The 22,498-nt window shown below is 56.8% G+C and overlaps 6 protein-coding genes across 6 annotated transcripts; 4 read left to right on the top strand and 2 right to left on the bottom strand.

The window, feature by feature from the left end:
- Positions 1-1,879: 1,879 nt before the first annotated feature.
- J7T55_011004 (uncharacterized protein) lies at positions 1,880-3,141 on the top strand (the record flags this gene model as incomplete). Its single annotated transcript, XM_053136031.1, has 4 exons — positions 1,880-2,419; positions 2,509-2,692; positions 2,793-2,906; positions 2,999-3,141. The coding sequence occupies 4 exons, from the start codon at positions 1,880-1,882 to the stop codon at positions 3,139-3,141; spliced, it is 981 nt and encodes a 326-aa protein (XP_052986411.1).
- A 621-nt stretch (positions 3,142-3,762) lies between these two features.
- Positions 3,763-5,102, top strand: J7T55_011003 (uncharacterized protein; the record flags this gene model as incomplete). The annotated part of the gene is made up of 2 exons (XM_053136030.1): positions 3,763-4,127; positions 4,265-5,102. 2 exons carry the CDS (start codon positions 3,763-3,765, stop codon positions 5,100-5,102), a joined length of 1,203 nt encoding a protein of 400 aa, XP_052986410.1.
- A 485-nt stretch (positions 5,103-5,587) lies between these two features.
- J7T55_011002 (uncharacterized protein) lies at positions 5,588-8,234 on the bottom strand (the record flags this gene model as incomplete). Its single annotated transcript, XM_053136028.1, has 10 exons — positions 5,588-5,634; positions 5,720-5,854; positions 6,004-6,462; positions 6,532-6,685; positions 6,750-6,860; positions 6,923-7,460; positions 7,537-7,566; positions 7,636-7,688; positions 7,773-7,991; positions 8,085-8,234. The coding sequence occupies 10 exons, from the start codon at positions 8,232-8,234 to the stop codon at positions 5,588-5,590; spliced, it is 1,896 nt and encodes a 631-aa protein (XP_052986409.1).
- Positions 8,235-9,202: 968 nt separating this feature from the next.
- Positions 9,203-10,358, top strand: J7T55_011001 (uncharacterized protein; the record flags this gene model as incomplete). Its single annotated transcript, XM_053136027.1, has 2 exons — positions 9,203-9,269; positions 9,424-10,358. The coding sequence occupies 2 exons, from the start codon at positions 9,203-9,205 to the stop codon at positions 10,356-10,358; spliced, it is 1,002 nt and encodes a 333-aa protein (XP_052986408.1).
- A 1,559-nt stretch (positions 10,359-11,917) lies between these two features.
- On the top strand, positions 11,918-13,168 carry J7T55_011000 (uncharacterized protein; the record flags this gene model as incomplete). The annotated part of the gene is made up of 1 exon (XM_053136026.1): positions 11,918-13,168. One exon carries the CDS (start codon positions 11,918-11,920, stop codon positions 13,166-13,168), a length of 1,251 nt encoding a protein of 416 aa, XP_052986407.1.
- Positions 13,169-14,058: 890 nt separating this feature from the next.
- J7T55_010999 (Reducing polyketide synthase DEP5) lies at positions 14,059-22,018 on the bottom strand (the record flags this gene model as incomplete). Its single annotated transcript, XM_053136025.1, has 5 exons — positions 14,059-14,955; positions 15,124-15,787; positions 15,911-20,625; positions 20,747-21,771; positions 21,847-22,018. The coding sequence occupies 5 exons, from the start codon at positions 22,016-22,018 to the stop codon at positions 14,059-14,061; spliced, it is 7,473 nt and encodes a 2,490-aa protein (XP_052986406.1).
- Positions 22,019-22,498: the final 480 nt, after the last annotated feature.

Raw genomic sequence — 22,498 nt, 5'->3', positions numbered from 1 at the left:
CCCCCCCCCCCCCCCCCCCCCCCCCCCCCCCCCCCCCCCCCCCCCCCCCCCCCCCCCCCCCCCCCCCCCCCCCCCAATACGGCGACAACTACTAATCCAGAAATTATTGGCTTATCTATGGGAGAGCGGACGGGTGCCTCCATGGCTAACAGGGTAAGGAAGTGGAAAGAGGTGAACATTGGTAAGGGGAGGATGTGTTGGCCTTGCAATGCACGCTCGAAATGTTGAGAATATGTGAATGAAGTTGCTATACTTATTAATAACTTTGTAACGTTCTTCAAGACATTCGAGATTTCTTGGTTACTCGGGACTAAACAGAGATATCGAACATGGACAATGTCATAAGTCTCGACAAGGTCCTTAGGAATAGGATCCCTGCTGTCATATTCTCGCAGATAGACGTTTGCAGGTAGCTAGCTAGATGGTGTCGTTGCGTTCAACGTAATCTACAGACCATCCAGCTGGGCGTTTGGCAACTGAGTGCTTAGATCTATGGGCCCAGTGCTGGATGGACCTTGCGATAGTGAGTAGATTTCGAAAAAGCTTCTTCAAACTCATACGCAGTGCCTACATGCTGCCAGGTTCTAAAGCGAAGCACAACCTGTGGCAATCTTGTCACTCGTACGAACCTGGCGGCCTTACAGTGGCTAGGAAGGCACAGGAGGCTATAATCGATAACGATCGGTGGGGACAAGAAAAAAAACATACAACACCGGGTATTCGCTGGTCGTCACCGACCCAACTACTAATCCAGCGGTTACCAGCTTATCTATGGGAGAGCGGACGGGATCCCGAGTTTTCTGATACCTATGGTCGTATGTACTAGATCCAGCCCTCAGATAGTATATATACTTCGTTGTTCAATGCATGTTGCTAGCACGCCATCTGGAAAAACGATAGAACTGTCCAAAAAGTCGGGAACAGCCCCAACAGGCTGAGCTAATCGCCGTAAAACGATACGTTCCTGCAATTGCATTCCCTGCTTCTTGTCAACTGGTGGTATGGATTACCAGGCGTTCCGAGTCTTTCCTTTGTATGTGAGGAATCTCGGGTGACATATCTGATTTTGGATGAATACCGGCTTTTATCCGATCTCTGCTACCGGATACCCCAGCATAAATGGATCAAACTCAAGAAAGGGCGTACTTGCATCACCCGCGGTCATTGCGAACAAACTCTTGGATTCATTCTGATGGATATCACCCATGGAAGCGGCTTCACAGTGCCAATCCCGCTCATTGTCTTGTACGATACAATAAGAATCGATCCATAGATATCTTAGATCCACTCTCCAGCTCGTCGTTCAAGCATCTCATACGAAACGGTAAATGCAGTTGTCAGGTACTTGCTCTCGGCTGAAAGCCATATTCGCCGACGTCAAAGAGATTTTGCCTGTATTTGGTCCCTGGTGATATCCCAGGCAAGCGTATTTCTGCGTCGAACGGTCGTTCAACCCAAGATATTGAGGTTTGATCATGGTCCCATTTTTTCAAAATCCGGCTGGCATTGTTATGTTGCACCCAACGCCATCCTGCATAACGGACTGCCAACATACCTCCATCTTCCCAATAGGACGCCTGTCAGCATTGGCAGATACGATAGGACCCATTATTTGCTTCACTTGGCAACGATTGCCTCGGCCCGCTGCTCTGTAATTCTTTCTTTGAGGTTTAGTCATATTGAGACCTTTTTCGTCATGTTGCATCAACCGTGTAACATTGGCTTACAAATCGGAATGTTGGGATAACTCTTGACCCAGCGTTGGAATATGTGCTTAAATGTGGTCATGTTCATGCCATGATAACACTTGACGGAAGGCGTAGTCTCTATTGACCAAACTGTCACATCCGGTTTTGAGCTAATTGATCCTTCCCGCGTGATGTCTTACACTTACGGAGCCGAAACGACGGCGGAGGAACTGGTCAGCCGCCTTGGCGACCAAATCAAGGGCAAGGTAATTTTGACGACCGGTGTGTCCCCCGGCAGTCTGGGTGCGGTCTTCCTCGACAGCATCGCTAGCGCAAAACCTGGGCTTTTGATTCTGGCTAGCCGCAACCTCAGCAAGGTGCAAAAGACGGCCGATGCGCTGGCCTCTACTCACCCCAGCGTCCAGACACGCCCCCTCCAGCTGGACCTTGGCTCTTTCGCCGCCGTCCGCGAGTCTGCTGCTGTAGTCAACGGCTGGGACGATGTTCCCAAAATCGACGTTCTCGTCAACAATGCCGGAATCATGGGGGTCGACTTCACCCTCACCCCGGATGGGCATGAGTCGACTTTTGCAACGAACCACCTGGGCCCGTTCCTGTTCACCAATCTCATAATGGGCAAGCTGCTTGCAGCTGAGAAACCCAGAGTCATCAATATTAGCAGCGATGGTCACCGCCTGAATCCCATCCGCTGGGGCGACTACAACTTTCATGTGCGTTGCTAGAATACCAACCCCCTGACTGAAGTCGTGCATGCGTCCATCTTCTGCCAACTCACTAATGAATAACATCTCCTTTGCAGAACGGAGAGACCTACAATAAATGGTTTGCCTATGGGCAGTCTAAGACTGCCAACATGCTGATGGCTATTTCCCTGGCTCAAAAGCTGGGGCCCAAGCTGCTGGCCTTTAGCCTGCACCCCGGCACAATCATGACCAACCTGACAACCCATCTAGTCTCGGAGGACGGCTGGCTAGAAGTCGTTCGTGAGTACCTTTAACCCTGCCGATTCACCCGCGCAATCTTGTCTGGCAAGTCACTTCTGAGCAAATCCGCTGACCATGGTTGTCTCTTGCACTGAGCTAGGCGCATCCGACAAAGTACTCGGCAATTCTGATGGCTGGAAAGACTATAGCTGGAAGACGGAGCAGCAGGGCGCCGCGACACACGTGTTCGCGTCATTTGACACCAGCATATCAGGTACGTTGTTTTCCCCAGGATTGACCTGCAATCCCGCATTTGACTCTCCCATTTCAAATGTGCAAGAGACGAGCTTTCTTAACACGGTGCAGAAAACAACGGTGCATACTTGGACGACTGCCACGTGGCGGACCCGTGGACGCAGACGGTGAGGCCTTGGGGCACCAGCCCCATCGAGGCGGAGAGGCTGTGGAAGTTGAGTGAACAGCTGGTCGGGCAGTCATTTGACTACTGAAACACAAGCCAACCTAGCATGATGAGGTGGGTGCAGCACCTGGAGGCCAGATAGAGATCACTCAGTCACTTTTACACACTTAGAAAAGACCTAAAGTAATTTAGAGTAAAAATGTACCTAGGTATCGACAAAACTTTCTAATTCGAGTGAACTCCTCGAAACTTCCCGAAATTCGATTTGCGTGATACACTAGAGTATCAATTGGAGATAGGCCAAGATGGCATGCTACACGGTTATTCGTGGGGATACGTATGTTACACATTCACATAGAATCGGCAGCGCCCTTCAAACCTCATTCAATTTTGAAACATTAGAATATGAGTGAATCATCTCATCTCGGACTGCAGTCCAGTCCTTTCATCTGTTCGAACCCAACAGCTGACGATTCTCGGGCAGCAATGTCCGAGCCCCGGGGCGTCCGGGCCGAGCTCAAACGGCATTCGTCGCCCTGCTGACCGCCGGGTTTTGCGTCTTCTAGGAGTGCGAGGTCGGTTTTAATTTACAATTAAACCTCCAGTGCCCCATGAATGGCATGTACTCAGGGGTTCGAATCCATTCGGATAGCTCTCCAGCAGGTAGTCGTTGATTTTAGTGCCCTCGTGACACACAACAACCCGAACCATGCCTTGTACGACGAGACAGGTCAGCCTCTATTTCGAGACAGCAGCGATCCTTGGTTTCGTTTTACTGTGGGGCACGAGCGTCTTTAATGGAACAGTCAACGCCCTCCTAAGGGCTGTCTTCGTCACGGGTCAGCTGGCAGACGGCGTCCACCTGAGGACTGACTACACCGGCATAGCTGTGCTGGACTATCCGCTCGCCGTTCTGGTCGCTTTCTTCTATAGTGGGACGAGCGGGGATCATTCGCCGTACCAGCTCTTCCTCTTGGACGCGTATTCGACACTCCAGGCTGCCTACGTCTGGCTTTATGCTGAGGCGCTGCGCCATCCTCCGCGCACTGGTAGGAAGGTGGAATGGATCGACCGGTGAGTGTGCATGGACGTCCGATACGGGATCACTTCCTAGTCGCTGTCAATCTTGCTCATTTTTCCACACTTGGCGCAGCTATTCCTTCGATTGAATACCTTGCTAACCCGCCCGTGTCTTCCTACCGCTTTTCTAGGCCGGTCATCTTCGCACTGCTGTGGCAGTGTTTCGGCGCCGCGATCCTGCTGCCAGTCTACTACAGCCTACATCTCCGAAGGGCCAGGAAGGCGACCACCGCTTCGCCAACCGTCGGGGCAGCGGATCTGAACCAAACCAGAGCCTTGACACCGGCGTTCCTCCTGGGAGCCGTCGTGCCCACGGCCGTGCTGATGGCGCCCGCATGGACGGGGCCGCAATCACGGGACCCAATGGCCCACCAGGCTATACTCGCCGCCTTCCAACCCTCGCCGCTGGTCTTCTCGGCAATCAGCGCCGCCGCGGCCTGGATTTATTACAAGCTTGGTCATGATGAACCCTCTTCCCAGCCGGGTACCGCGGGTGGCGGTACGGCCGCAGCCGCGCGTACGAGGGGGGCAGCCAGCTGGTGGATATGCGCTGCGTACCTCCAGGCGGCCGTTATCTCTGCTCTGGGTCACCTATATGTCATGTCGAGAGTTTTGTCACAGCCTGGGCCACGAGGGGCCATGGATTTGGTGGAACAGATGTACGTGCCAACGTCTCCAGGGAGCCGCAGCGGCGATGAGTACGGGGCGGCTATCCTTGTCGGAGGCCCCTGGCTCTTTCTCCAGTGGGACCACATCATTATCAGCCTCTCCAGTCTGTCTTGGGTTTACATCCTCCTGTTGAATAGCCACTCTGTGTCTGGAAGGACCGAGATCAGCAGAGCGTTGCTTTTGCTTGGCTTGCTGGGAGCGGCTGTGGTCCTCGGACCAGGGACTGCCGTCTCGGGAGCCCTGCTTTTAAGGGAGAGCGGCTTCCTTTGGGAACAGAGCACGTCCCCGAAGCGTGTATGAAAAATGTGCACGTCAATTACGTCTGGTACTGTCATAGAGGTACTACAACGCAATCAAATGAACCGGTTGGGGGGGGGGGTCCGAAGATAGACGCAACAGATTGTGTCAATTCGAGCTAAGGCATATTTCGGCGATACAATTCGCGGGGTTTGAAAGGAGATATATATTTGAGGTGCTAGTATAAGCTACGACTGGTGAAATGAAGAATACAAAAAACCTTTCCAAGTACCACTATAGAAAGGAAAGGGGTTGTGAATATGAGATATTGAAGAAAACAAAGTTCCTTCAAGTACCAGGATTGCTCCTCTCAATCTTCTTGCCCACCACCGTCTAGGTTTTAAACTATCTAGTCCCAACACTCTATTCATGAAATAAAAAACAAAGAAAGAAGAGAACGGGATAGAGCTCAAGTAGAAAAGAGCTGCCGCGGCCGACCGTTTGATCGGCCTGGGATTGTCTCAGTTGGATCCAACACGGATACCGAACTAGTTACCGCTGAGAATCGACTCAGCAATTTTCTCGGCGAGCATGTCTAGGAAGAGAGGTCAGCTACATTCCATTGGATCACATGGATCGTCAATGAAGCATCAGGCATAGCGCCCCTGAGGTCAACGTACAGATGGATGCCACCGGGTGGCCAGGCGGAGAAAGGGGCAGGGAACTGGCGTCCACAACGCGGAGGCCAGTGACGCCACGGACCCGGGCCCTCGAGTCCAATACGGCAGATGAGTCGTTCGCAGCACCCATTTTGCCTGATCAGAAACGGTCAGTCTGGTGAAGCTTTTCATCATCTGTGCTACCATCTTCATCCCCCCCCCCCCCCGCGTTCTGGTAGAATACCCAGGACTCAGGAGGGAATTAAGTAGTGAGAGCATGTGGCAAAATACAAGATATGACTTACAGGTGGACACGGCGTGGTAGATGTGGCCCATGTTGTCCCTCAGCCAGGCGACGACGTCATCGTGGGCTTGGACGTCAGGCCCAGGGAAAACCTCAGCCTCGGCGACGCTGCTGTTGGCCATTATCTCGCGGAGTCGCATGAAGGCGGCATAAGATTGCTCTAGGTCGCCATCGCCGCTGTCTGTCAGCCAGGCCGGGTCGATAACGGGCTGGTCCATAGTGTCGGCACTGGAGATGGTCATGTTGCCCCGTGACGCCGTGGACAAGAGCACGGCTGCGAAGGTGATGAAGTTCTCATCTGACTCGATGGTCCGCTCGAGCGAGGCCTCTACTACATCCTGGTTGGCGTACTCGAGCACTAGGTACTCGGCCTCGGGCCAGTCTTCGGGGAACTCCGACAGGTGGGCGATGGTCGTGTTGCTGAATTGACTGCGAAGCGAGGCTGGGAACTTCTCCCATCCTTTTCGGGTGTCGCCGAGACGCGTCAGCTGGTGACAGTCTTGCGTATGTTAGGGTCACCGCTACTTACCGGTTGCCAGGCCTGCTCCAAAGCCAGACAGGAGTCCAGATTGGTGGTTGATATAATCTTCAGTCTCCCTTGCGACGACTTCAAGATTACCTGCTTGGAATTGTGTGCCAGTGGTCGCATTTACTTTGTAGATGGTCGATACGACTGGTTGGTCCTAGGATGGTCCGTGAGTTTGTGGGGAGCATTGGGGACAAGAGATCTACCGATATATTACGTACCCACTCATTCTGTCCCACCCCAGGCACATCAGCAATCAACGGAATATCATGCAGCTCCAGAGTCTCCTTAGGACCGATGCCAGATACCATGAGAAGCTGAGGGGAATGCCACTACTCGTACAATTCGTCAGCCGCTCTAGTTGCCTCAATGGCATTGCACAGGAATCTCTTACGGCGCCCGCTGATAGTATCACCTCTTTTCGAGCCGAGAGATGCCACTTCAGATCTATGTTAGCGATATTCGCCTGGACTTCAACACCGGTAGCGCGCTTCGAGTCGTCGAACGTGACACGCTTAGCTAGTGCGTTCGGGTAAACCTTGATGTCTGTTTCCCTCATGGCCATCCGGAGGAAGGAGGTCTCAGACGTGTCACGGATTGCGGTGTACGGGTTTAAGTTGGCTGTCAAGGCCGAGTAACCAATCAGCCTGCCGCTGTTGAGCCCATCGATCTGCTTCAGACCGGCTTGTTCCATGCCAGCGTTGAGGCCCACCCCGTCTGGGCCCCAGTAGTTGCCATACGACACGTGGAGAGGACCGCCATCTTTGGCGAATGCCGAATCGTCCCACGTGATATCAACGGAAGGGTCGATCTTGCTGTAGTCGGGCGGCGTGAAATTACAGCTCTTCTGATATGCAGGGTACACATTCTCCCATGACCAGAAGTCGTCAGCAACGTCCTTCGCCCAGATGTCAAACGTGCCGATAGTAGCACTGGGGAATCTCTCATGTCAGTCATATGAATGCACACTGAGAAGCCGAAATGGGAGTAGCGTGTGGATCTACGCACCGGTGGTACGCCATATTGTTGGCGGCAGTGCTAAGTCACGATGTCAGCAGATTGTGCGAAGCTTAGTTGACGCAACCGTTCGAGCATCCTGATACGTACTTTCCTCCTAGAGTCTGTGCAGATACTGTCCGGATTTGTCTGTTGTTGTAACCCTGCAAACGAGAACGATTAATGAGTGGATCCCGGGTTTGTTGCAGACCAAATTTTCTCCGCTTCATGCACGGTGATTAACGCACCCTTTGTGGAACAGTTTTCAAGCCGATGGAAGTACCAGTTGTTGCCGACTCGAGGGGGAAATCTACATTGTTCACATAGACCATGCCAGGGATCTGGGTCCGGTTGCCATCCAGCGTCTCGTAGAAGCCCCCAGCCTCAATCACGGCGACACTGAAGTTGGCAGGGTCTTGCGCAAGACGAGCAGCTACGACATTGCCAGCGTTTCCTCCACCCACGATCTGGTTTACGAGGGTCAGAAATGTCCACTTTCAAGCAGGCTGGCAGGCCAAGATCGTCGCCTGATTCAGTGGGGATTGGGAGAATAAACTCACGATGTAGTCATATGTCTCATTATACCCTGGGCGGCCAAACGAGTTCCCAATGAGCTTGGCCGCTCGCTTTCCGAACAGTTGGTCGCCGCCGATCCAGGAGCCGGTAGCCTGGGCCAGAAGTGGGAAAAGAATTAGATAATGTAACTGCATTGTCGAATGGGGAAGGGATACACAAGCTCATGTACGCCGCGTTCACGTCACAGTGCTAAGACTTTCATGCATATGCAAGATAAAGGCTTGATGCAGGTCGTCTCGAGGCGAGCGGTTCGGTACCACTTTTAAAGGACTCTGAGACATCACCAACAAGAAGGCCACTACTCCATCGCATCATGGCAACAGTCAAAAAGGCCCCAAACTCTCACGTTATTCACCCTGACCGGTCCGATGCAAAACCAGCCGCCGGTACGCATTTATTGGGTGCCTCGCTGCTCCACTCTGCACCGCGATCCTCTAGGATTTGATCCACTCAGCAGCATGTATCACCTCAACTGCCTCGTCACCCCCGCGTCCCTGGATGGACTCTTTACGAACTCTGTCGCTGGGTTCTCTCCTGTGCACAAGCCGTAATCCCTTCGGAACTGATGCCTGGATTCGTGCGCGGTATTCATCCTCTTCGCCCTCTGCGAGCTGGGCGTTATCCACTAATCTGCAGGAGAGTCGACAATTTCTGACTTGTCTGGAACGGAACGACCTCACCGGAAGTTTCGGTAGATTCTTGTGCATTGTTGTACGTCTAGGTAGCCTCCTCTTATCGGAAGCTTGATAACCTTATAACCTCTTATTGACTAGACAGACGTACAAGTAAGTTTGGCCGTAGTTATACCCACTTGGCTACTATTTGGAGTGAATGACAATACACTTACAAGCAGAAACTCGCACATGAACACATCGAAAGGCAAACAACGCCAGTGCTCCTGACTACTAGTATTCTAATATTGCGGCCGCCTGGGATCCCTTCTCGAATCACTTGTATACACATAAGAGGCCATCTGTTAATAGATGCGATGAGTGGTCAGAGGCATGTGGCGTGCCGCTTATGTCGGGAGCGCAAGGTCAAATGCAGCGGAGAGTCGGAAGCTTGTGACCAGTGCCGCCGGACAGGTGAGCGCTGTGTCTATATGCCGACATATCGCCCGTCCAAGGTCGAGCTGGCGGACACCGTTGAGCTTATGCAAAAGCGGCTAGGTACGTTTTTCTAGTTTCTCGCCAATGGCTAGTGGGCTCTTCGGCCACAGCAAAGACAGAATTAAGTTTCAACCTCGAGGCTTTGTCGCTTGAAACTGGACATATCATTGCTTCTTGTACGCACACACACTGAATAACGCGAAAGAAAAAGCAGAGAGCCTTCTGCGGCAATGGGAAACGCAGCCGCTTTCGATATTAACTCCACCGGTTCAAACATCTTCTCTTGGATCTTCCGCCGACTCGGCTGTGCCTCCAAAAGTCGAGAGCATTCCGAATGGACTCTTTCGACAACACCACGGGAGTGATTTCTCTGCTGACCTCCCGAGCGACTTCTTCAGCAATTCCTACTCGGCACGTAGCTCGATTGGAAACGGGGCCATGGCGGTCCACACACAAGGGGAAGACTTCTTCAGGACCCCCCAGACGGCCTGCAGTCCCATTGACCATGGATCCCTACCCTTTCAGCCGCAGGGGGGCGACTTCTCTGCAGACCTGTCAAATGACTTCTTCAACAGCTCTCGTGCGGGCCGGACGCGAAGCGGGACAGATATTTCATCAGTTCAGGCCCTTGAGACTCTGGGCAGCGCGGGCGGGCGGACACAGGAGGATCACCACGGACTATGGATGCCAAGCCTGCGGGAGCTCAGGGGGGTGACCGCCGCCTCGCTGAGCCAGGGCACGACCGAGGCGGACAACAAAAACAGCAGCGGCATCGCTGCGACGGCATGCCTAGCAGAGCTTTCGGCCTTCTCCACCGCCATCTTCACCACGCAGGCCGAGGTCGCGGGCGTCTCACTCGCCGTGGCTGAGTACCTGGCGTGGATGCGCAAGGAGCCGCAGCCGCCGGCCAACCTGACCCGGATGCTGCAGACGCTCGAGGCACGGGCGCGCGAGGTCCACGAAATGGCGCGCACGAGGCACTGGACGGCGTGGCGGGCCATGGCGGCGGCGCTGGAGCCGCACGAGAGCCTGGGTCCCTCCCTGCGGGGCCTGGAGGAAGACCTCTTACGGCGCGAGGCTGAGGTTGACAACTTCTTCGAGGTCGGCTACAGCGCCGGCCAGGCGCTGACCAACCAGTACAAGCCCTAGGCCGCGAACTGGAGCAGGCCGGGGATAGAAGGAAGCCCGCAAATTGCTCCGTTTGATAAATGAGGCAGCCGAGAACAGTCGGCCTTCGAGCCTGTGCGCAAGATACGAGATACTAGAGGTGCTTTATACACTAGAGAAGCATATTAGAGATTCGTAGATATACAGGGCTTCGAGATATAGGTTAGATTCAATTAGACTACGAATGCGATTCGTGTGAGCAGATTATCAGGCAGTAAATGTATTAAACATTTTTGCCTTGCTAAAGAAATCATAGACAAACTATTACACTATAATCCATGTCTACAGTCTTGGTAAGTCATAACACAATGAAAATAGTGATAGTGTAAATACCACGTCTCGTTCATAGAAATCAAGGCAGGATTTGAGAGGACTATCAAGTTGTCGCATGAAAGAATCCAAGGCCGACCTTACACACAGAGCGATGTTTGTCTGAAATATGACCCTCAGACAGTTGAAGCGGGAGAGACTCAGCTACCGCCAATGTCACTTTAGCAGGAATATTTACCTGTCCATTGGCTGTCTGAACAATCACATACTTGGTTACGTGGATATTTTCGGGGCACGGCGGTTTCCATATTTCCTGTTTCACAGTCAATAGGGTTTGCGAACGATTTATAAGCTCTCAATATATGAGGCCGGTTACATGTCAGCACAATATGCCTCAATGGGGTCGATACACAATACTTGCAACTCAGTAATACCTGAGTTATATCTACGATTCATCCTCTCCCTTCTCTAGAGAAACCTGGATTACCTTTTCTCAGTCCATTCTCTAGGTTTGTTAGTATGTAAGTCATGATAAAAGTCAGGTCCATAGGTTACACTATAATACCACCGGTCCCCATCTATCAGCCTAACATGTGGGTCACTGTACGGAATCTATTTGCCAATATTCAACGTGCTAAACCAGGCCTCTAATGACGCTATAAGACCTTACATACGGTACCTAGAGGTACAATGATGTACTTATGAGGTAGGGATGTCTAATTCCACTCTGCGTGAATGGAATTACATGTAATATTCTGTACCACTATGCGACAAGGACCTGCGGCATTGCCACACACGCGCGGGCGCACAAACGCGCAAACACCCACATGATCTCCACCCACAGCCTTGTCTTGGGAATCTCACCCCATGCCTCGGGTGGATCTGTTGTTCCGGGCAGATTTATAATCAGTTGTCCATGTCTCACATCTCGCATCTCACTTTTCTGACGTGAGAGTCGGGCCGGATCGACCGAAAACGAACTGCTCGGCCGACTGTTCCCCACCCGCAGCTAGGCGATGCTTACGGGTCTAAGCCTTTATCTGTGCTCCAAGGCTGCTCCAAGGCTGCTCTGGTGGATCAACTCGCGTAGCCAGGAAATTGCTCACCCGAGACGACTGCCTTCAATCAATCAGCCCATCCTTTACACGTGACTTACCTTTGAATCGTATAACCACAGTCCAGTCAACAACAACAATTGACAACCACTTTTCGGCACGACAGAAGGGGTAACCCGGGGATACACAGGAATCCAAACAAAACAACACGGCGACATGGACCAAAACCGGCCAGCACGCCCGGGAGCCGCTGTCTTTCACACCCTGGGCTTGCTGGGCGCGGCGCAGACGTGGGGCCGCTGCCTGGCTGACGGCACCCTGCGACACATGGTAAAGGCGCTGGGCCTCGACGGGTGGCTGTCATCGTCGACGACATCGTCGTCGTCGAGCTACGCGCTGCCGGGAACGTCGGGCGGTGCGGTGCTGCGGTCCAGCTTCACGGGCGTCCCGGGCGCCGACCTGCTGCTACGGATGCTGGTCGTCTTCTTCTGGGAGCCCGCGTACGGCCGTCTCCCCGCCACCTCGCTCACGGGAGCCTACTTCCTTGGTCAAGTGTTTCCCATCATGACGGTCGTCTGCTTGGACGGCGTGCGCGGTGACGCAGGAGGTGGCAAGGGACCTAAGGGCGCGCTCCTGAGGGCCATGATGTGGCTCTTCCTGTTCCAGATGACGGGGATCGCGAGCACTGGGGGCCTGTGGGTGCTGTCGTTTACCAACACGTCGCCGACTGCGTCCACTACATCCTCTCTGACGCACCTACGCGAAGGGTCCCTGGTGTCCAGGCACATGGGTCTCGTCGTCCTGGTGGCCATGGTCCTCGGCTATGCTGTCACGGGCGCCGCTATGGGCCTGCACTCTCCCACAGTCGTGTCGTACGACTTCCAGCAATGGGCCATTGTCGCGTGGAACGTGTACCCCATCTGGGTCTACCTCCTGGTCAAGATGGGAAGCTTCGTCGCCACCCTTTCATCCTCTTCGCAAAGCCGCGCGCCGTCAAAGGCAATGGGTCATCGACGGGAGGATCACCTGCGCTCCGTGCGCTTGGTCAGTGGCGTCACGGCCGTGGCGGGCTTCGCCTTGCACGTTGCAGTGGTGGCCGTAGCGGTCTCCACAGTCCTCTTTCCAGCCATGTTCAAGGAGCGATACAGGGCCGAGTTCGATCCCGTCCTCCTTGTCACGCCGCCGCTATCTGTCACGCAGACATCTACGGTCGGGGATGGGATCCGCTCCTTCATGCTGTGGGACCAGGTGTTTGGGTATACGTTCTCGCTGGCCGCCGTGTCTGCACAGCTCCGTGCCGCGTTACGGTTCTCGCCATACCGGGTCGGAGCATTTAGGGCCACAGCTATGTGCGCATTGTCGTGTGTGCTGCTTGGACCGGGCACAACTTGCACGTTGCTTAGCTGGCTGCGCGACGAGCTCTTGTTCAGTAGTGAACTTGATGACAAGGTGAAGAAGGCCTCATAACCTTGCCATCTTTCCCGAACCCCCTCGTTGAAATTCCGTGCTTGCTAGAGTTTGATATTGGATTTCAAGCTTCTCAAGTCGATGAGGTATGGATTTATGCAGAAACGAGCCACTGCGTGCTGGAACAAAAGTTAACAGCCCCGTACATAGACATTGCCTGACGTTAGTGTCACCCAGTGATAGAAACACTTTAACAGACTCTCGACTGAGAAGTGAAAACAGCTTCGCCGAGTGAAGCATGTCAAGTTTAGAGAATTTGCAAACTGAATCAAATAAATTTTGGATTCCCATATAATGTTTTACCTGTGTGACTTGCGCCGTAGTATCCTCAGTAGTCTGCGGCCCCATATCTAGGCTATTATGGACAACTCTATCAAGTTATGAACCGGAAGTCCTGAGAATACCTCATCACCTGGGATGGATTTAGTAGTGGTAATGCGGGCTATCTCATTTCCTTGAGATCTTCCAGCCATTATTGAGCGTCTCGAGCGAGCATCGAAGGGTTTGAAACATGAACGAGGACACAAATTCACTCACGAGTTATGTTAAATGCAAACCTCACTCTTTATTACGCGCTCTGAATACCACAAGGAATAATAACACTTCTACGACGGCGACGGAGACGGCGAGGGTGAGCTCAGGCTCAGATTGAGAGGAGGAGGGTTAGGGTCGCCCGACTGCACACGAGCTGATGGGAAGAAGACCTGACGACCAGTTTCCAGCCGTCAAGATGCCCGAGTAGAGTACGTGATTCTACATGCACGTCGGTTTGAAGAACCCAGAGAGAGTATGTGAAGTTCAAGTGCCATCTGTCTCTATCTTATTACTTTCTATCCAATCTGCACACTCAAAATTTCCTTATCCGTGAATACAATCACTCGCTCCCTATCTCAAGCACCCTCGATGCCCTGCGACTCGCAAACCTGACGCGCGAACTTGGTAAGGGTGAGCGTCGGGGCCAGCAGCTGCTGGAAGGGTATGTCGAGGCGGAACTCCCTGAAGATCCAGCCGCGCAGCTCGGCGCCGATCATGCTGTCGATGCCGTACGCCGCGATGGACCTGGCGTCCGGCTCGTCGAACTCGCCCGCGTCGAGCATCAGCATCCGCGCCAGCTTGTCGGCCAGGTGCGACGACGCGCACGCCACAGCCTCGGCCGGCGACGCCGCCGCCTTCATGGTGGCCAGGATGCTCTGCGCGCTGCCGCCGCCGCCGCCGGACCCGTCGCCGCCGCCCTCGCCCGACGAGGCGTTGATGTCGTGCGCGGCGTGGCTGAACCGCGCGTCCTGCAGCCAGAAGCTGTCGGTGGCCACGGGGTCGTTGACGGCGCCCTGGAGCTTGGACGCGTCCAGGCCCACCACGACGTGATCTGGGGGGCTCTCCACGAACCTGTGGGGCGATGAAGGCGAGGCCGAGGACGAGGCGATGGCGGCCTCGAAGCCCTCGAGGAGATGGACCTCGTCGATGCCGTACATGCCCTTGCGCCTCAGCGACTGCTCCAGCTCCGAGTTCTCGGCGACGACGCCAACGCCCAGGACCATGGGCAGCACGGCCGAGACGGCGGCCCTCCCTTGGGCCCGACGGTGACGGGCCAGCGAGTCCAGATAGCTGTTGGCCGCGGCGTAGTTGCCCTGCGCAGGCGTGCCGAGGATTCCTGACACGGAGCTCGTCATGAGGAAGAAGTCGAGCGGCGTGTCTGCTAGTGCGGCGTCTAGATTGGCAGCACCCGTTACCTTTGGGTTGACTGAGGCTTTCCAGTTCTCGAATGTCATGGACTCGAAGAGACCGTCCTGCACAGGGAGACGTTAGCTTCTCTTCTTCACCGTCCTTCTTGCTTCTAGTCCCCTTCCGCCTTCGCCCTTCCTCTGTTTGATAACAGAACTTTCAGAGCAGCAACCAGTGATCAACTTGAAGTAGTTGCTCACGGTCTACGTGAGATTACACAAAGAAGAACTTACCCGGAGTACCATGGCCGCGTGAATGACACCTTTGACGGGATGCTCGGCCGGAATTCCATTCACGGCACGCTTTACATCGTCAAGAGAGCCAGCATCGCCACGCACAACCTGGACAGCAGCACCTGCCTCCTCCAACTTGGCGACCAGACGCGCTGCAGACGGAGCATCGGCACCAGACCGCGACAGGAAGGTGAACCTGCGGGCACCAGATTCCATCATCCACGACGTGAGGCTACGGCCCAGGCCGCCCAGGCAACCCACAAGCAGGTAGGTAGCGTCGGGGCTGAACCCGAGCCTCGGTCGGGCCGGCAGCACGCTGGTGGGGGCCCCCTTCCCGTAGTCAAGGACGAACTTGGGGGCGCCGAAGTCGAGTGTCTCGGGGGAGGAAGCGCGCGCCACCGCCCGGTCCACCTCGCCCAGGCTAACGGCCTGCAGCTCCCCAGAGGGTGGCACGATAGACCCATCGGCGAGCAGCGACACCGTGGTGGCCAACAGGCCGGCCACCACGACTGGACGGGCCTCAAGCAGGTCCAGTACGTCGTAGGCCAGATAGCAGGCGCCGCGCTGGACGGGGGAGGCGTCGAGGGGCCCGTTCTGGTGCTGCAGGCTGGAGCCGCCTTTGCGCCCGCCGTCGAGGAAGCGGCCGAAGCGCGCGATGGAACGCCTAGGGTTTTGTCAGCAAAGCGTGTCCACGGCTGGTACCAATAAGCAGAGGGAGGTCCCGGAGTAGTTATAGGGTGTGTTGTCCTCCTTTATATTGCGAAGACGATTTCAGGGAATCACTCACCATGCCTCGCGGGCGTCGTCGGCACTCACACGCCCGCCTGCGCTAAAGACCACGTCGGCGCCCTTCCCGTTGGTAAGGCGCTTAATCTGCTCCGACACGGTGACGCCCTCAGGCGTGCGGAGGATCTGAGCCGGAGGGAGGCCTAGCTTGTCCCCGAGGAAAGAAGCCTCGGCATCGGTCCTGACGGAGGCGTACGGCACGGCACCCCTCTGTCGCGCGATTTGGATCGCCGCAGCGCCACTAAATCCCGTGCCATGGAGGACGAGAACGTCGTCGCCCTTAGTAACGCGTGCCAGCGTATCGAGGCCGTAAAGAGCAGATGCGAAGGCCATGAGCGCGCTGGTTGTCTCGGAAATGCTGACTCTCCCGCCCTGGAGTTTCTGGAGCATGTCCTCGTGGACGTGCTGGTGGCTGGCAAAGCAGTCGGCATGGAGCCCCACGACGACATCGCCCTCGCGGAATCCTGCAACACCGGGGCCAACCCTGGTCACGAGGCCACCGATCTCATGGCTGAAGGTCTTGGGGTAGTCCTGCCCGCTGATGACCATGACGCCCTCGTCGGTCAGCCCTGTGGCCTGTACGCGCACCTCGACGAATCCCGGAGCAACAGCGGCCCTCTGCTCGTCCTGGCAGAACTGTACCTTGCCCTTGACTACCTTCGCCACAAAATGCTCCCCTGAACCGGACGGTATTCCCTTGGAGTCCTGTGCCTCAGACGACGTGGTGGTGAAGACGCTGTTGAGGTCGCGCCGGGGTACGAGCCGGCTGATATACGTCCTGCCGCCCGAGAGGCAGAACTCACGGTCGGGGGACGGTGACAAGCCCTGCGCCTGCTCCTCCTGTGCGTGGACCTGGCCCCGAGCAATGGCCACGATGGATTCGACCACCTGCTGCGGCGTGGTGCTGTCGGGGTCCACGTCGAGCGTGCTGAAGAGCAGCGACGCCCGCTCGGCGGCCAGGGCCCTCGCGAGCCCGGAAACGAGCGCGTGCTCGGGCCTCTTGCCCTCGAGGAGGCCACCCGTGCTAACCCACACGAGGTACGAGGCGGTGCTTGTGATGTGCTGGACCTGGGCGAACTCCTTCTCCGTCATGGTGTGCAGCAGCGGCGCCTCCAGGTCGGCCAGCATGATGACTTGCTTGGCGACCCCGGCCTGTGTGCACTCATCCAGGCTGCACACGGAGACGCGCCACCCCATGCTCTCCAAGGCGCTGCTGAGTAGCGGTACGATGTCGCTCTGGTGGCTGCCGTAGACGATCTGGGTCGCATGGTCCGGTGGTGTTGCTTTTCTTTCTTGGTCCTCTTCGGTGTTATATTTGGTTGTGTAGACGCCTGCGCTGTTACTGATCGTAGCAGAGATCTTGGCCTCTCCATTGGGATGATGCCCATTGGTCGCTGGGGATGAGCTCCCTATGACTCGACCGAGAGGCTTGAGGAAGCGGTGCAGACCATACGGAGACTGGGTCTTGTCTCCAGTAACCACCAGGTCGAATGACGCCGCGGCAAAGGGGAGGTTTTCCTCGCCAGACGGATCCTCCGCCAGTGCGCCTTCATCCATCTTGACGACTTTTATGTTCTGGAACTCGGCCAAAGATTCCTTGGCGGCTTCTACCTCCTGATCTGAGCCAACGGCGACGGTACAGAAGGCGCGTCGGTTCTCGCGCAGGACCTTATCCTTCAACTCTGCTAGGTCAACTTCACCGGCCGTCGTGAGAAGGAGCACCTTAGCGCTGGGACTCTTGAAAAGCGCGAGGCGCAGCAGGTCGAGAGAATCCATCCCCTCAAGTTGCGCCGGCTCGCTCAGGCTGTCAATGTCCAGTTCCCAGGTCATCTCCCCAAACGGTGCCTCTTCCAACGCAGACGCAGGCCGCTGGGGCACGGCAGCCTCGTACTTGACAGTGCGCAGGCCCTTGATCTCGAGCACGAGGCCCCCATCAGCCGCCACCATCTGGGCTCCCGTTTCAAATGACCTGATTCCGTGGCGGTCACTCCACGCGTACGCTGTCGCCGCCCCTCCTCCCTGGAGCTGGGTGCTGCTGGGCGGCCACACGGCCACCTCAGCGAACCGGACGGGGATCACGCCGCAGTCCATGGCCCCTGTGCGACCAGCGTAGATGGCGGCGATGCTGAGCTGCAGCACCGAGTCGACCGAGGCCGGGTGCAGCACGTAGCGTGACTCGCCCAGGGCCGCGTCCACCGTCTGCTTGAGCGCCGTCGCGCAGCTGGCCTCGTGGCGCCGCCCGTCGAACCGGATGTCGTCCATGTCCTGGAACGTGGGGCCGTAGTCGAAGCCGACGTCGCGCAGCGCCTGGTTCCACGCCCTGCCGCTGGCCCTCTGTGTGAACTCGGGCACCTCCCTGATGAGGCTGTCCTTGCCCTTGCTGGGCCGCCTGTTGATACCCACGCTCCCTGTCATGTGCTCCTTGACAACGCCGCCGGTGTCGATCGAGGAAACGCTGAACTCCCACCACCCCGATCCTGCGGCTACCGATGGGCGGGCGTTGAACAGGACCTCGATGCCGTCGTCATCGTCTGGGACGATGAGGGCCTTGTCGATGGATACGTCGCGGAGGACATAGTTCTCTATGCCACCACTACCATCTGGAGAAGAAGAAGAAGAAGCGTCAGTGCCGGAGAGACGGCCCATCTCGCGAAGCTGCGTGATGGCCTCCATGGCCATGGCAAAGTACCCTGCGGCAGGGAAGACGTTCTCGCCGCCCAGGAAGTGGTCCTTTGTCCAAGGCAGGTCGCGGCTCCGCAGCACGTTGCGCCACGTCGGCTCGGCCAGCGAGGAGCCGATGACCAGCTGGCCCAGCACGTCGTGGCGGGGGAACTGCGGGAGACGCTGCTCGCGGCTCGCCCGGCTCTCCGCCCACATGGGGCGGGCGTAGTTCCACTGATACGGCGGGAGGTCCACGATGACGGCGCCCGGCCCCTCCGCGTACGCCGTTGCTACTTGCTCCATGTCCACTGGGTAGTTGCGCAGGAAGAGGTCGCCTGCCAGCCTGAGCATCTGCGCAGCGCTGTCAGCGCCCCTAATAAGAGTCGGCACGTAGTCGACGTCCCCGCGCTGAAGCTCCGTGCGGATCTGTTTGATGGGGCCGGACATGGCCGAGTGCGGGCCAATCTCTATCAGGAGGTCGACTTTTGTGTTGCCCAACGGTCCAGACTCGGTCCCGGACCCATTGCCGGCGGTTGAAGTTGTCTTCAGCATAGTCTGGACGGCCTGGTTGAACAGGACGGGACTCCGGAGATTAGCACTCCAGTAGGTCTCGTCCAGGACGCTGTCTGGCGGGACGACGCTGTTGGTGACGGTGGATACCATCTTGGCCGACGTGGCCAGAGGTAGGTCGAGGGAAGCCTTGGTTAGCTTCGTCATCGTCGCTGATTTCCTTGCAGCCTTGGCGGCCCTGACATGCGCCTCGTAGGTGGCGGATAGGGGGGCCATATGATGCGAGTGGTAGGCCTTGCCGCCAGTCTTGACAGCTCGTGCCAACACGCCGTCAGCCACGAGTTTCTGCTGCACATTGTACACCGCGTCTGCATCTCCACTAAGCGTCACTCCCATTGGCGAGTTGTGGCAGGCGACTACAACCTTCCCCTGCCCTGCCTGCTCCTCGCCAGTGAGCTTCGCGCTGGCAGCGTTCTGGGCCTCGACGTAGGGCATCACGGCCTCGGCGCCCAGGCCAACGGCGAGCATGGCGCCCTTGGAGACGGCGTCGCGCGTGACGAGGCCACGGTAGTACGCCAGGGTGATGGCATCGCGTGCCGACAAGAGCCCAGCCGCGTACGCGGCGCCGATCTCGCCCGACGAGTGCCCGACCGTCGCGGCAGGGCGGACCCCCCAGTGCTGCAGCAGCTGGACCAGCGCCACCTGGACGGCGGTGCACAGCGGCTGCGCAAACTCGGCCTCCTGCACCCGCGACGTCTCGCCGGGCGCCAGCAGCATGTCCTCCAGGGACCAGGCGGGGCCGTCGGACAGCTCCTCCAGCGCCTGGTCCAGCCCCCGGATCGCCCTGAGGAACACCGCGCTGTACTCGATCAGCTCGGCGCCCATGCGCGCCCACTGGCTTCCCTGGCCAGTGAAGACGAACCCGATGGTGCGCGGCGCCGACGAGGATGATGTCTTCTTGGTGTCCGCGAAGGCGAACGGAGCCCGCGTCTCGTCGCCAAACGCCGACTCGAGCGACTCGTAGCTCGCGACTGTGTACGCCCGGCTCGAGAGCTTGCTGCGGCGCGTGGCCAGCGTCCACGACAGGTCCAGCAGCCTATAGTCGGCGGCGACCTTGCCATGGGCTTCGATGTTGCGCAGCAGCGTTGGTTTATCGTGGGCCGAAAAGGGCAGCAGGAACGGCCTCTTCCTCTGTGCGGCACGCCGCGGCACCAGGGCCTTCCTCCCCTCCGCGTACCGGTCGTGGGGGTCGCTGAAGGCGTAAGCGGCCTGACGCCCCTGAACAAGGCCTGCTGTCGCCTCCACCACCACGTGGGCATTGGTGCCGCCGTAGCCGAAGCTGTTGATGGAGACGCGGCGCACGGGGAGGTGGCTGGGGAACGGGGTTGGCTCCGTGGGCACCTTGACCTGCCACTCGTCCCACTTGATCTTGGGATTCAGCTTCTGCAGGCCCTTGATCGGGGGTATCATGCCGCGCTCCACGACCAGGATGGCCTTGATCAGGGCTGAGAGTCCACTTGCCGCCTCGCTGTGCCCGATATTTGTCTAGAGATGGCCAAGGTTAGCGCCTTTGAATTGTGGACAGTGGAGGCCCTAAGAACGTGCGCAAAGAAGTGAGGCAGTGTTGGTTTAGCGAAAGGAGGAACAGGGCCAGACAGAAAATTACCTTGACTGCCCCAATCATCAGAGGATCCTCGCCCGGCTGGCGCGACTTGTTCATGGCCATGGAGACTGCATGGACCTCCAGAGGGTCGCCAATGGCCGTGCCCGTGCCGTGGCACTCAAAGTAACCCGTAAGTCGCGGATCCAGGTCTCCTCCGCGCCTGTACGCGTGAGCAATGACGTCGGCTTGACCCTCTCGGTTCGGATGTGTAATGCCAACTGCTGGCACCTTGCCGTTGGAGTTGACAGCGCTGGAACGAATAACGCCCCGGATGGGGTCGCCATCACGCACAGCATCGGACAGGCGCTTAAGGTAGACTGCGCCGACGGCATCGGCGCGGCCGTAACCATCAGCCTCCTCATCGAAGGTATGGCAAGTCGAGGTCGGGGAAAGCACACCCAACTTGGCCGTATTCATGTGCTGGTCGACAGTGATGATGAGGTTGACGCCGCCGACGATGGCGCCCTCGCATTCGCTGTTGCGGAGGGCGTTGCAGGCGTTGTGCAGCGCATAAACTGAGGACGAGCATGCCGTATTTACCATAATGCTCGGTCCGTTGAGATTAAAGACGTGACTGATGCGGTTGCTGATAATGCCCGGGTCGACACCTGTCGCCGTGAGACTGTGGCGGAACGAGGCCTCCTTGAAGGACATTTGCTGCCAGTCGGCGGTGAAGCTCGCCGCGAAGACGGCTGTCCGCGTTCCCGAGATGGCGTCGAGCGTAATGCCACCCGATTCGAGCGCCTCGTATACCACCTCGAGCAGCTTCCGTTGCTGCGGGTCCATCCACATGGCCTCGATCGGCGTGATGCCGAATAGACCTGGATCGAAGCTGGCCAGGTCCTCAGCTTCCGAAAGAAAGTAGCCCCCAAGCACGCCGAAGCTGCCTGGACGGTCATTATTCTTGTGATAGTGGGCGTCGATGTTGAACCGCGATGCCGGCACCTTGGGTGTCTGTCCGCTGCGCTTTGACATCATCAAGTCCCAGAACCCGGCTGGCGAGCTGACATCGCCGGGCAGGCGGCAGCCTAAAACGGGGGTCAATTCTCACGTGTTATTGTTTAGGAGTGTTAAAATTCAGGAAGGGATTCGTTGCCACGTACCCATTCCGACGACGGCAATAGGTTCAAGTTGTTCATCCAGCGGCTTTTCTGCGTAGCCAGGGAAGGAAACGGCCGGATACTCAAACCCTGAGCTTGGGGTATCGAGCTGAACCCGACCATCCTCTGACGAACTCGTCGAGGGCGACCGGGCGCCAGAGAGCAGTCCAGGCATCGTGGAAGAACTGCGTGTTGGCCGTGTGGTGGTAAGACAACCAGATTGCGGCGATATCTGGCTTGGGGTTTCAGGGCTTGCAAAGGTAACGAGAGAATCAAGTGCCGCCGCGAGATCAGTCAATTATCATGATAACTAGTTTTCTTTTTTAGACTATAATTTGAACTTGTTTTTTTCGCCAAGTTTCACAAATCGGCCTTGTTGTATAGTTTCTTCACATGGTGCCTGTAACCACGGATGCGGGTCCATGTTGTCTTGAAGGACGTCCGTGTAGTGGAGAACGGAGGTATGGATACAACTCAGATGGCAGACTCGGTCGTGGGGACCGAACCTCGATGCTCCGATATGCCACGATTTGACGAATGATTTCGGCCGGAAGATATCGCCGCTCGTTGACTAAAGCATAGACCTCAGTAATCTTACGCATGAGATGCGTTTCGGCCCGTCCATATGCTGACACCAGCAATGAGACTGGTCACA

Source organism: Diaporthe amygdali (genome assembly GCF_026229845.1).
Source record: "Diaporthe amygdali strain CAA958 chromosome Unknown NODE_62_length_164125_cov_65_766172, whole genome shotgun sequence".
Lineage (NCBI taxonomy): Eukaryota > Fungi > Ascomycota > Sordariomycetes > Diaporthales > Diaporthaceae > Diaporthe > Diaporthe amygdali.
The sequence above is the reverse complement of the archived record's forward strand: the minus strand, read 5'-3'. Positions and strand labels throughout refer to the sequence as shown.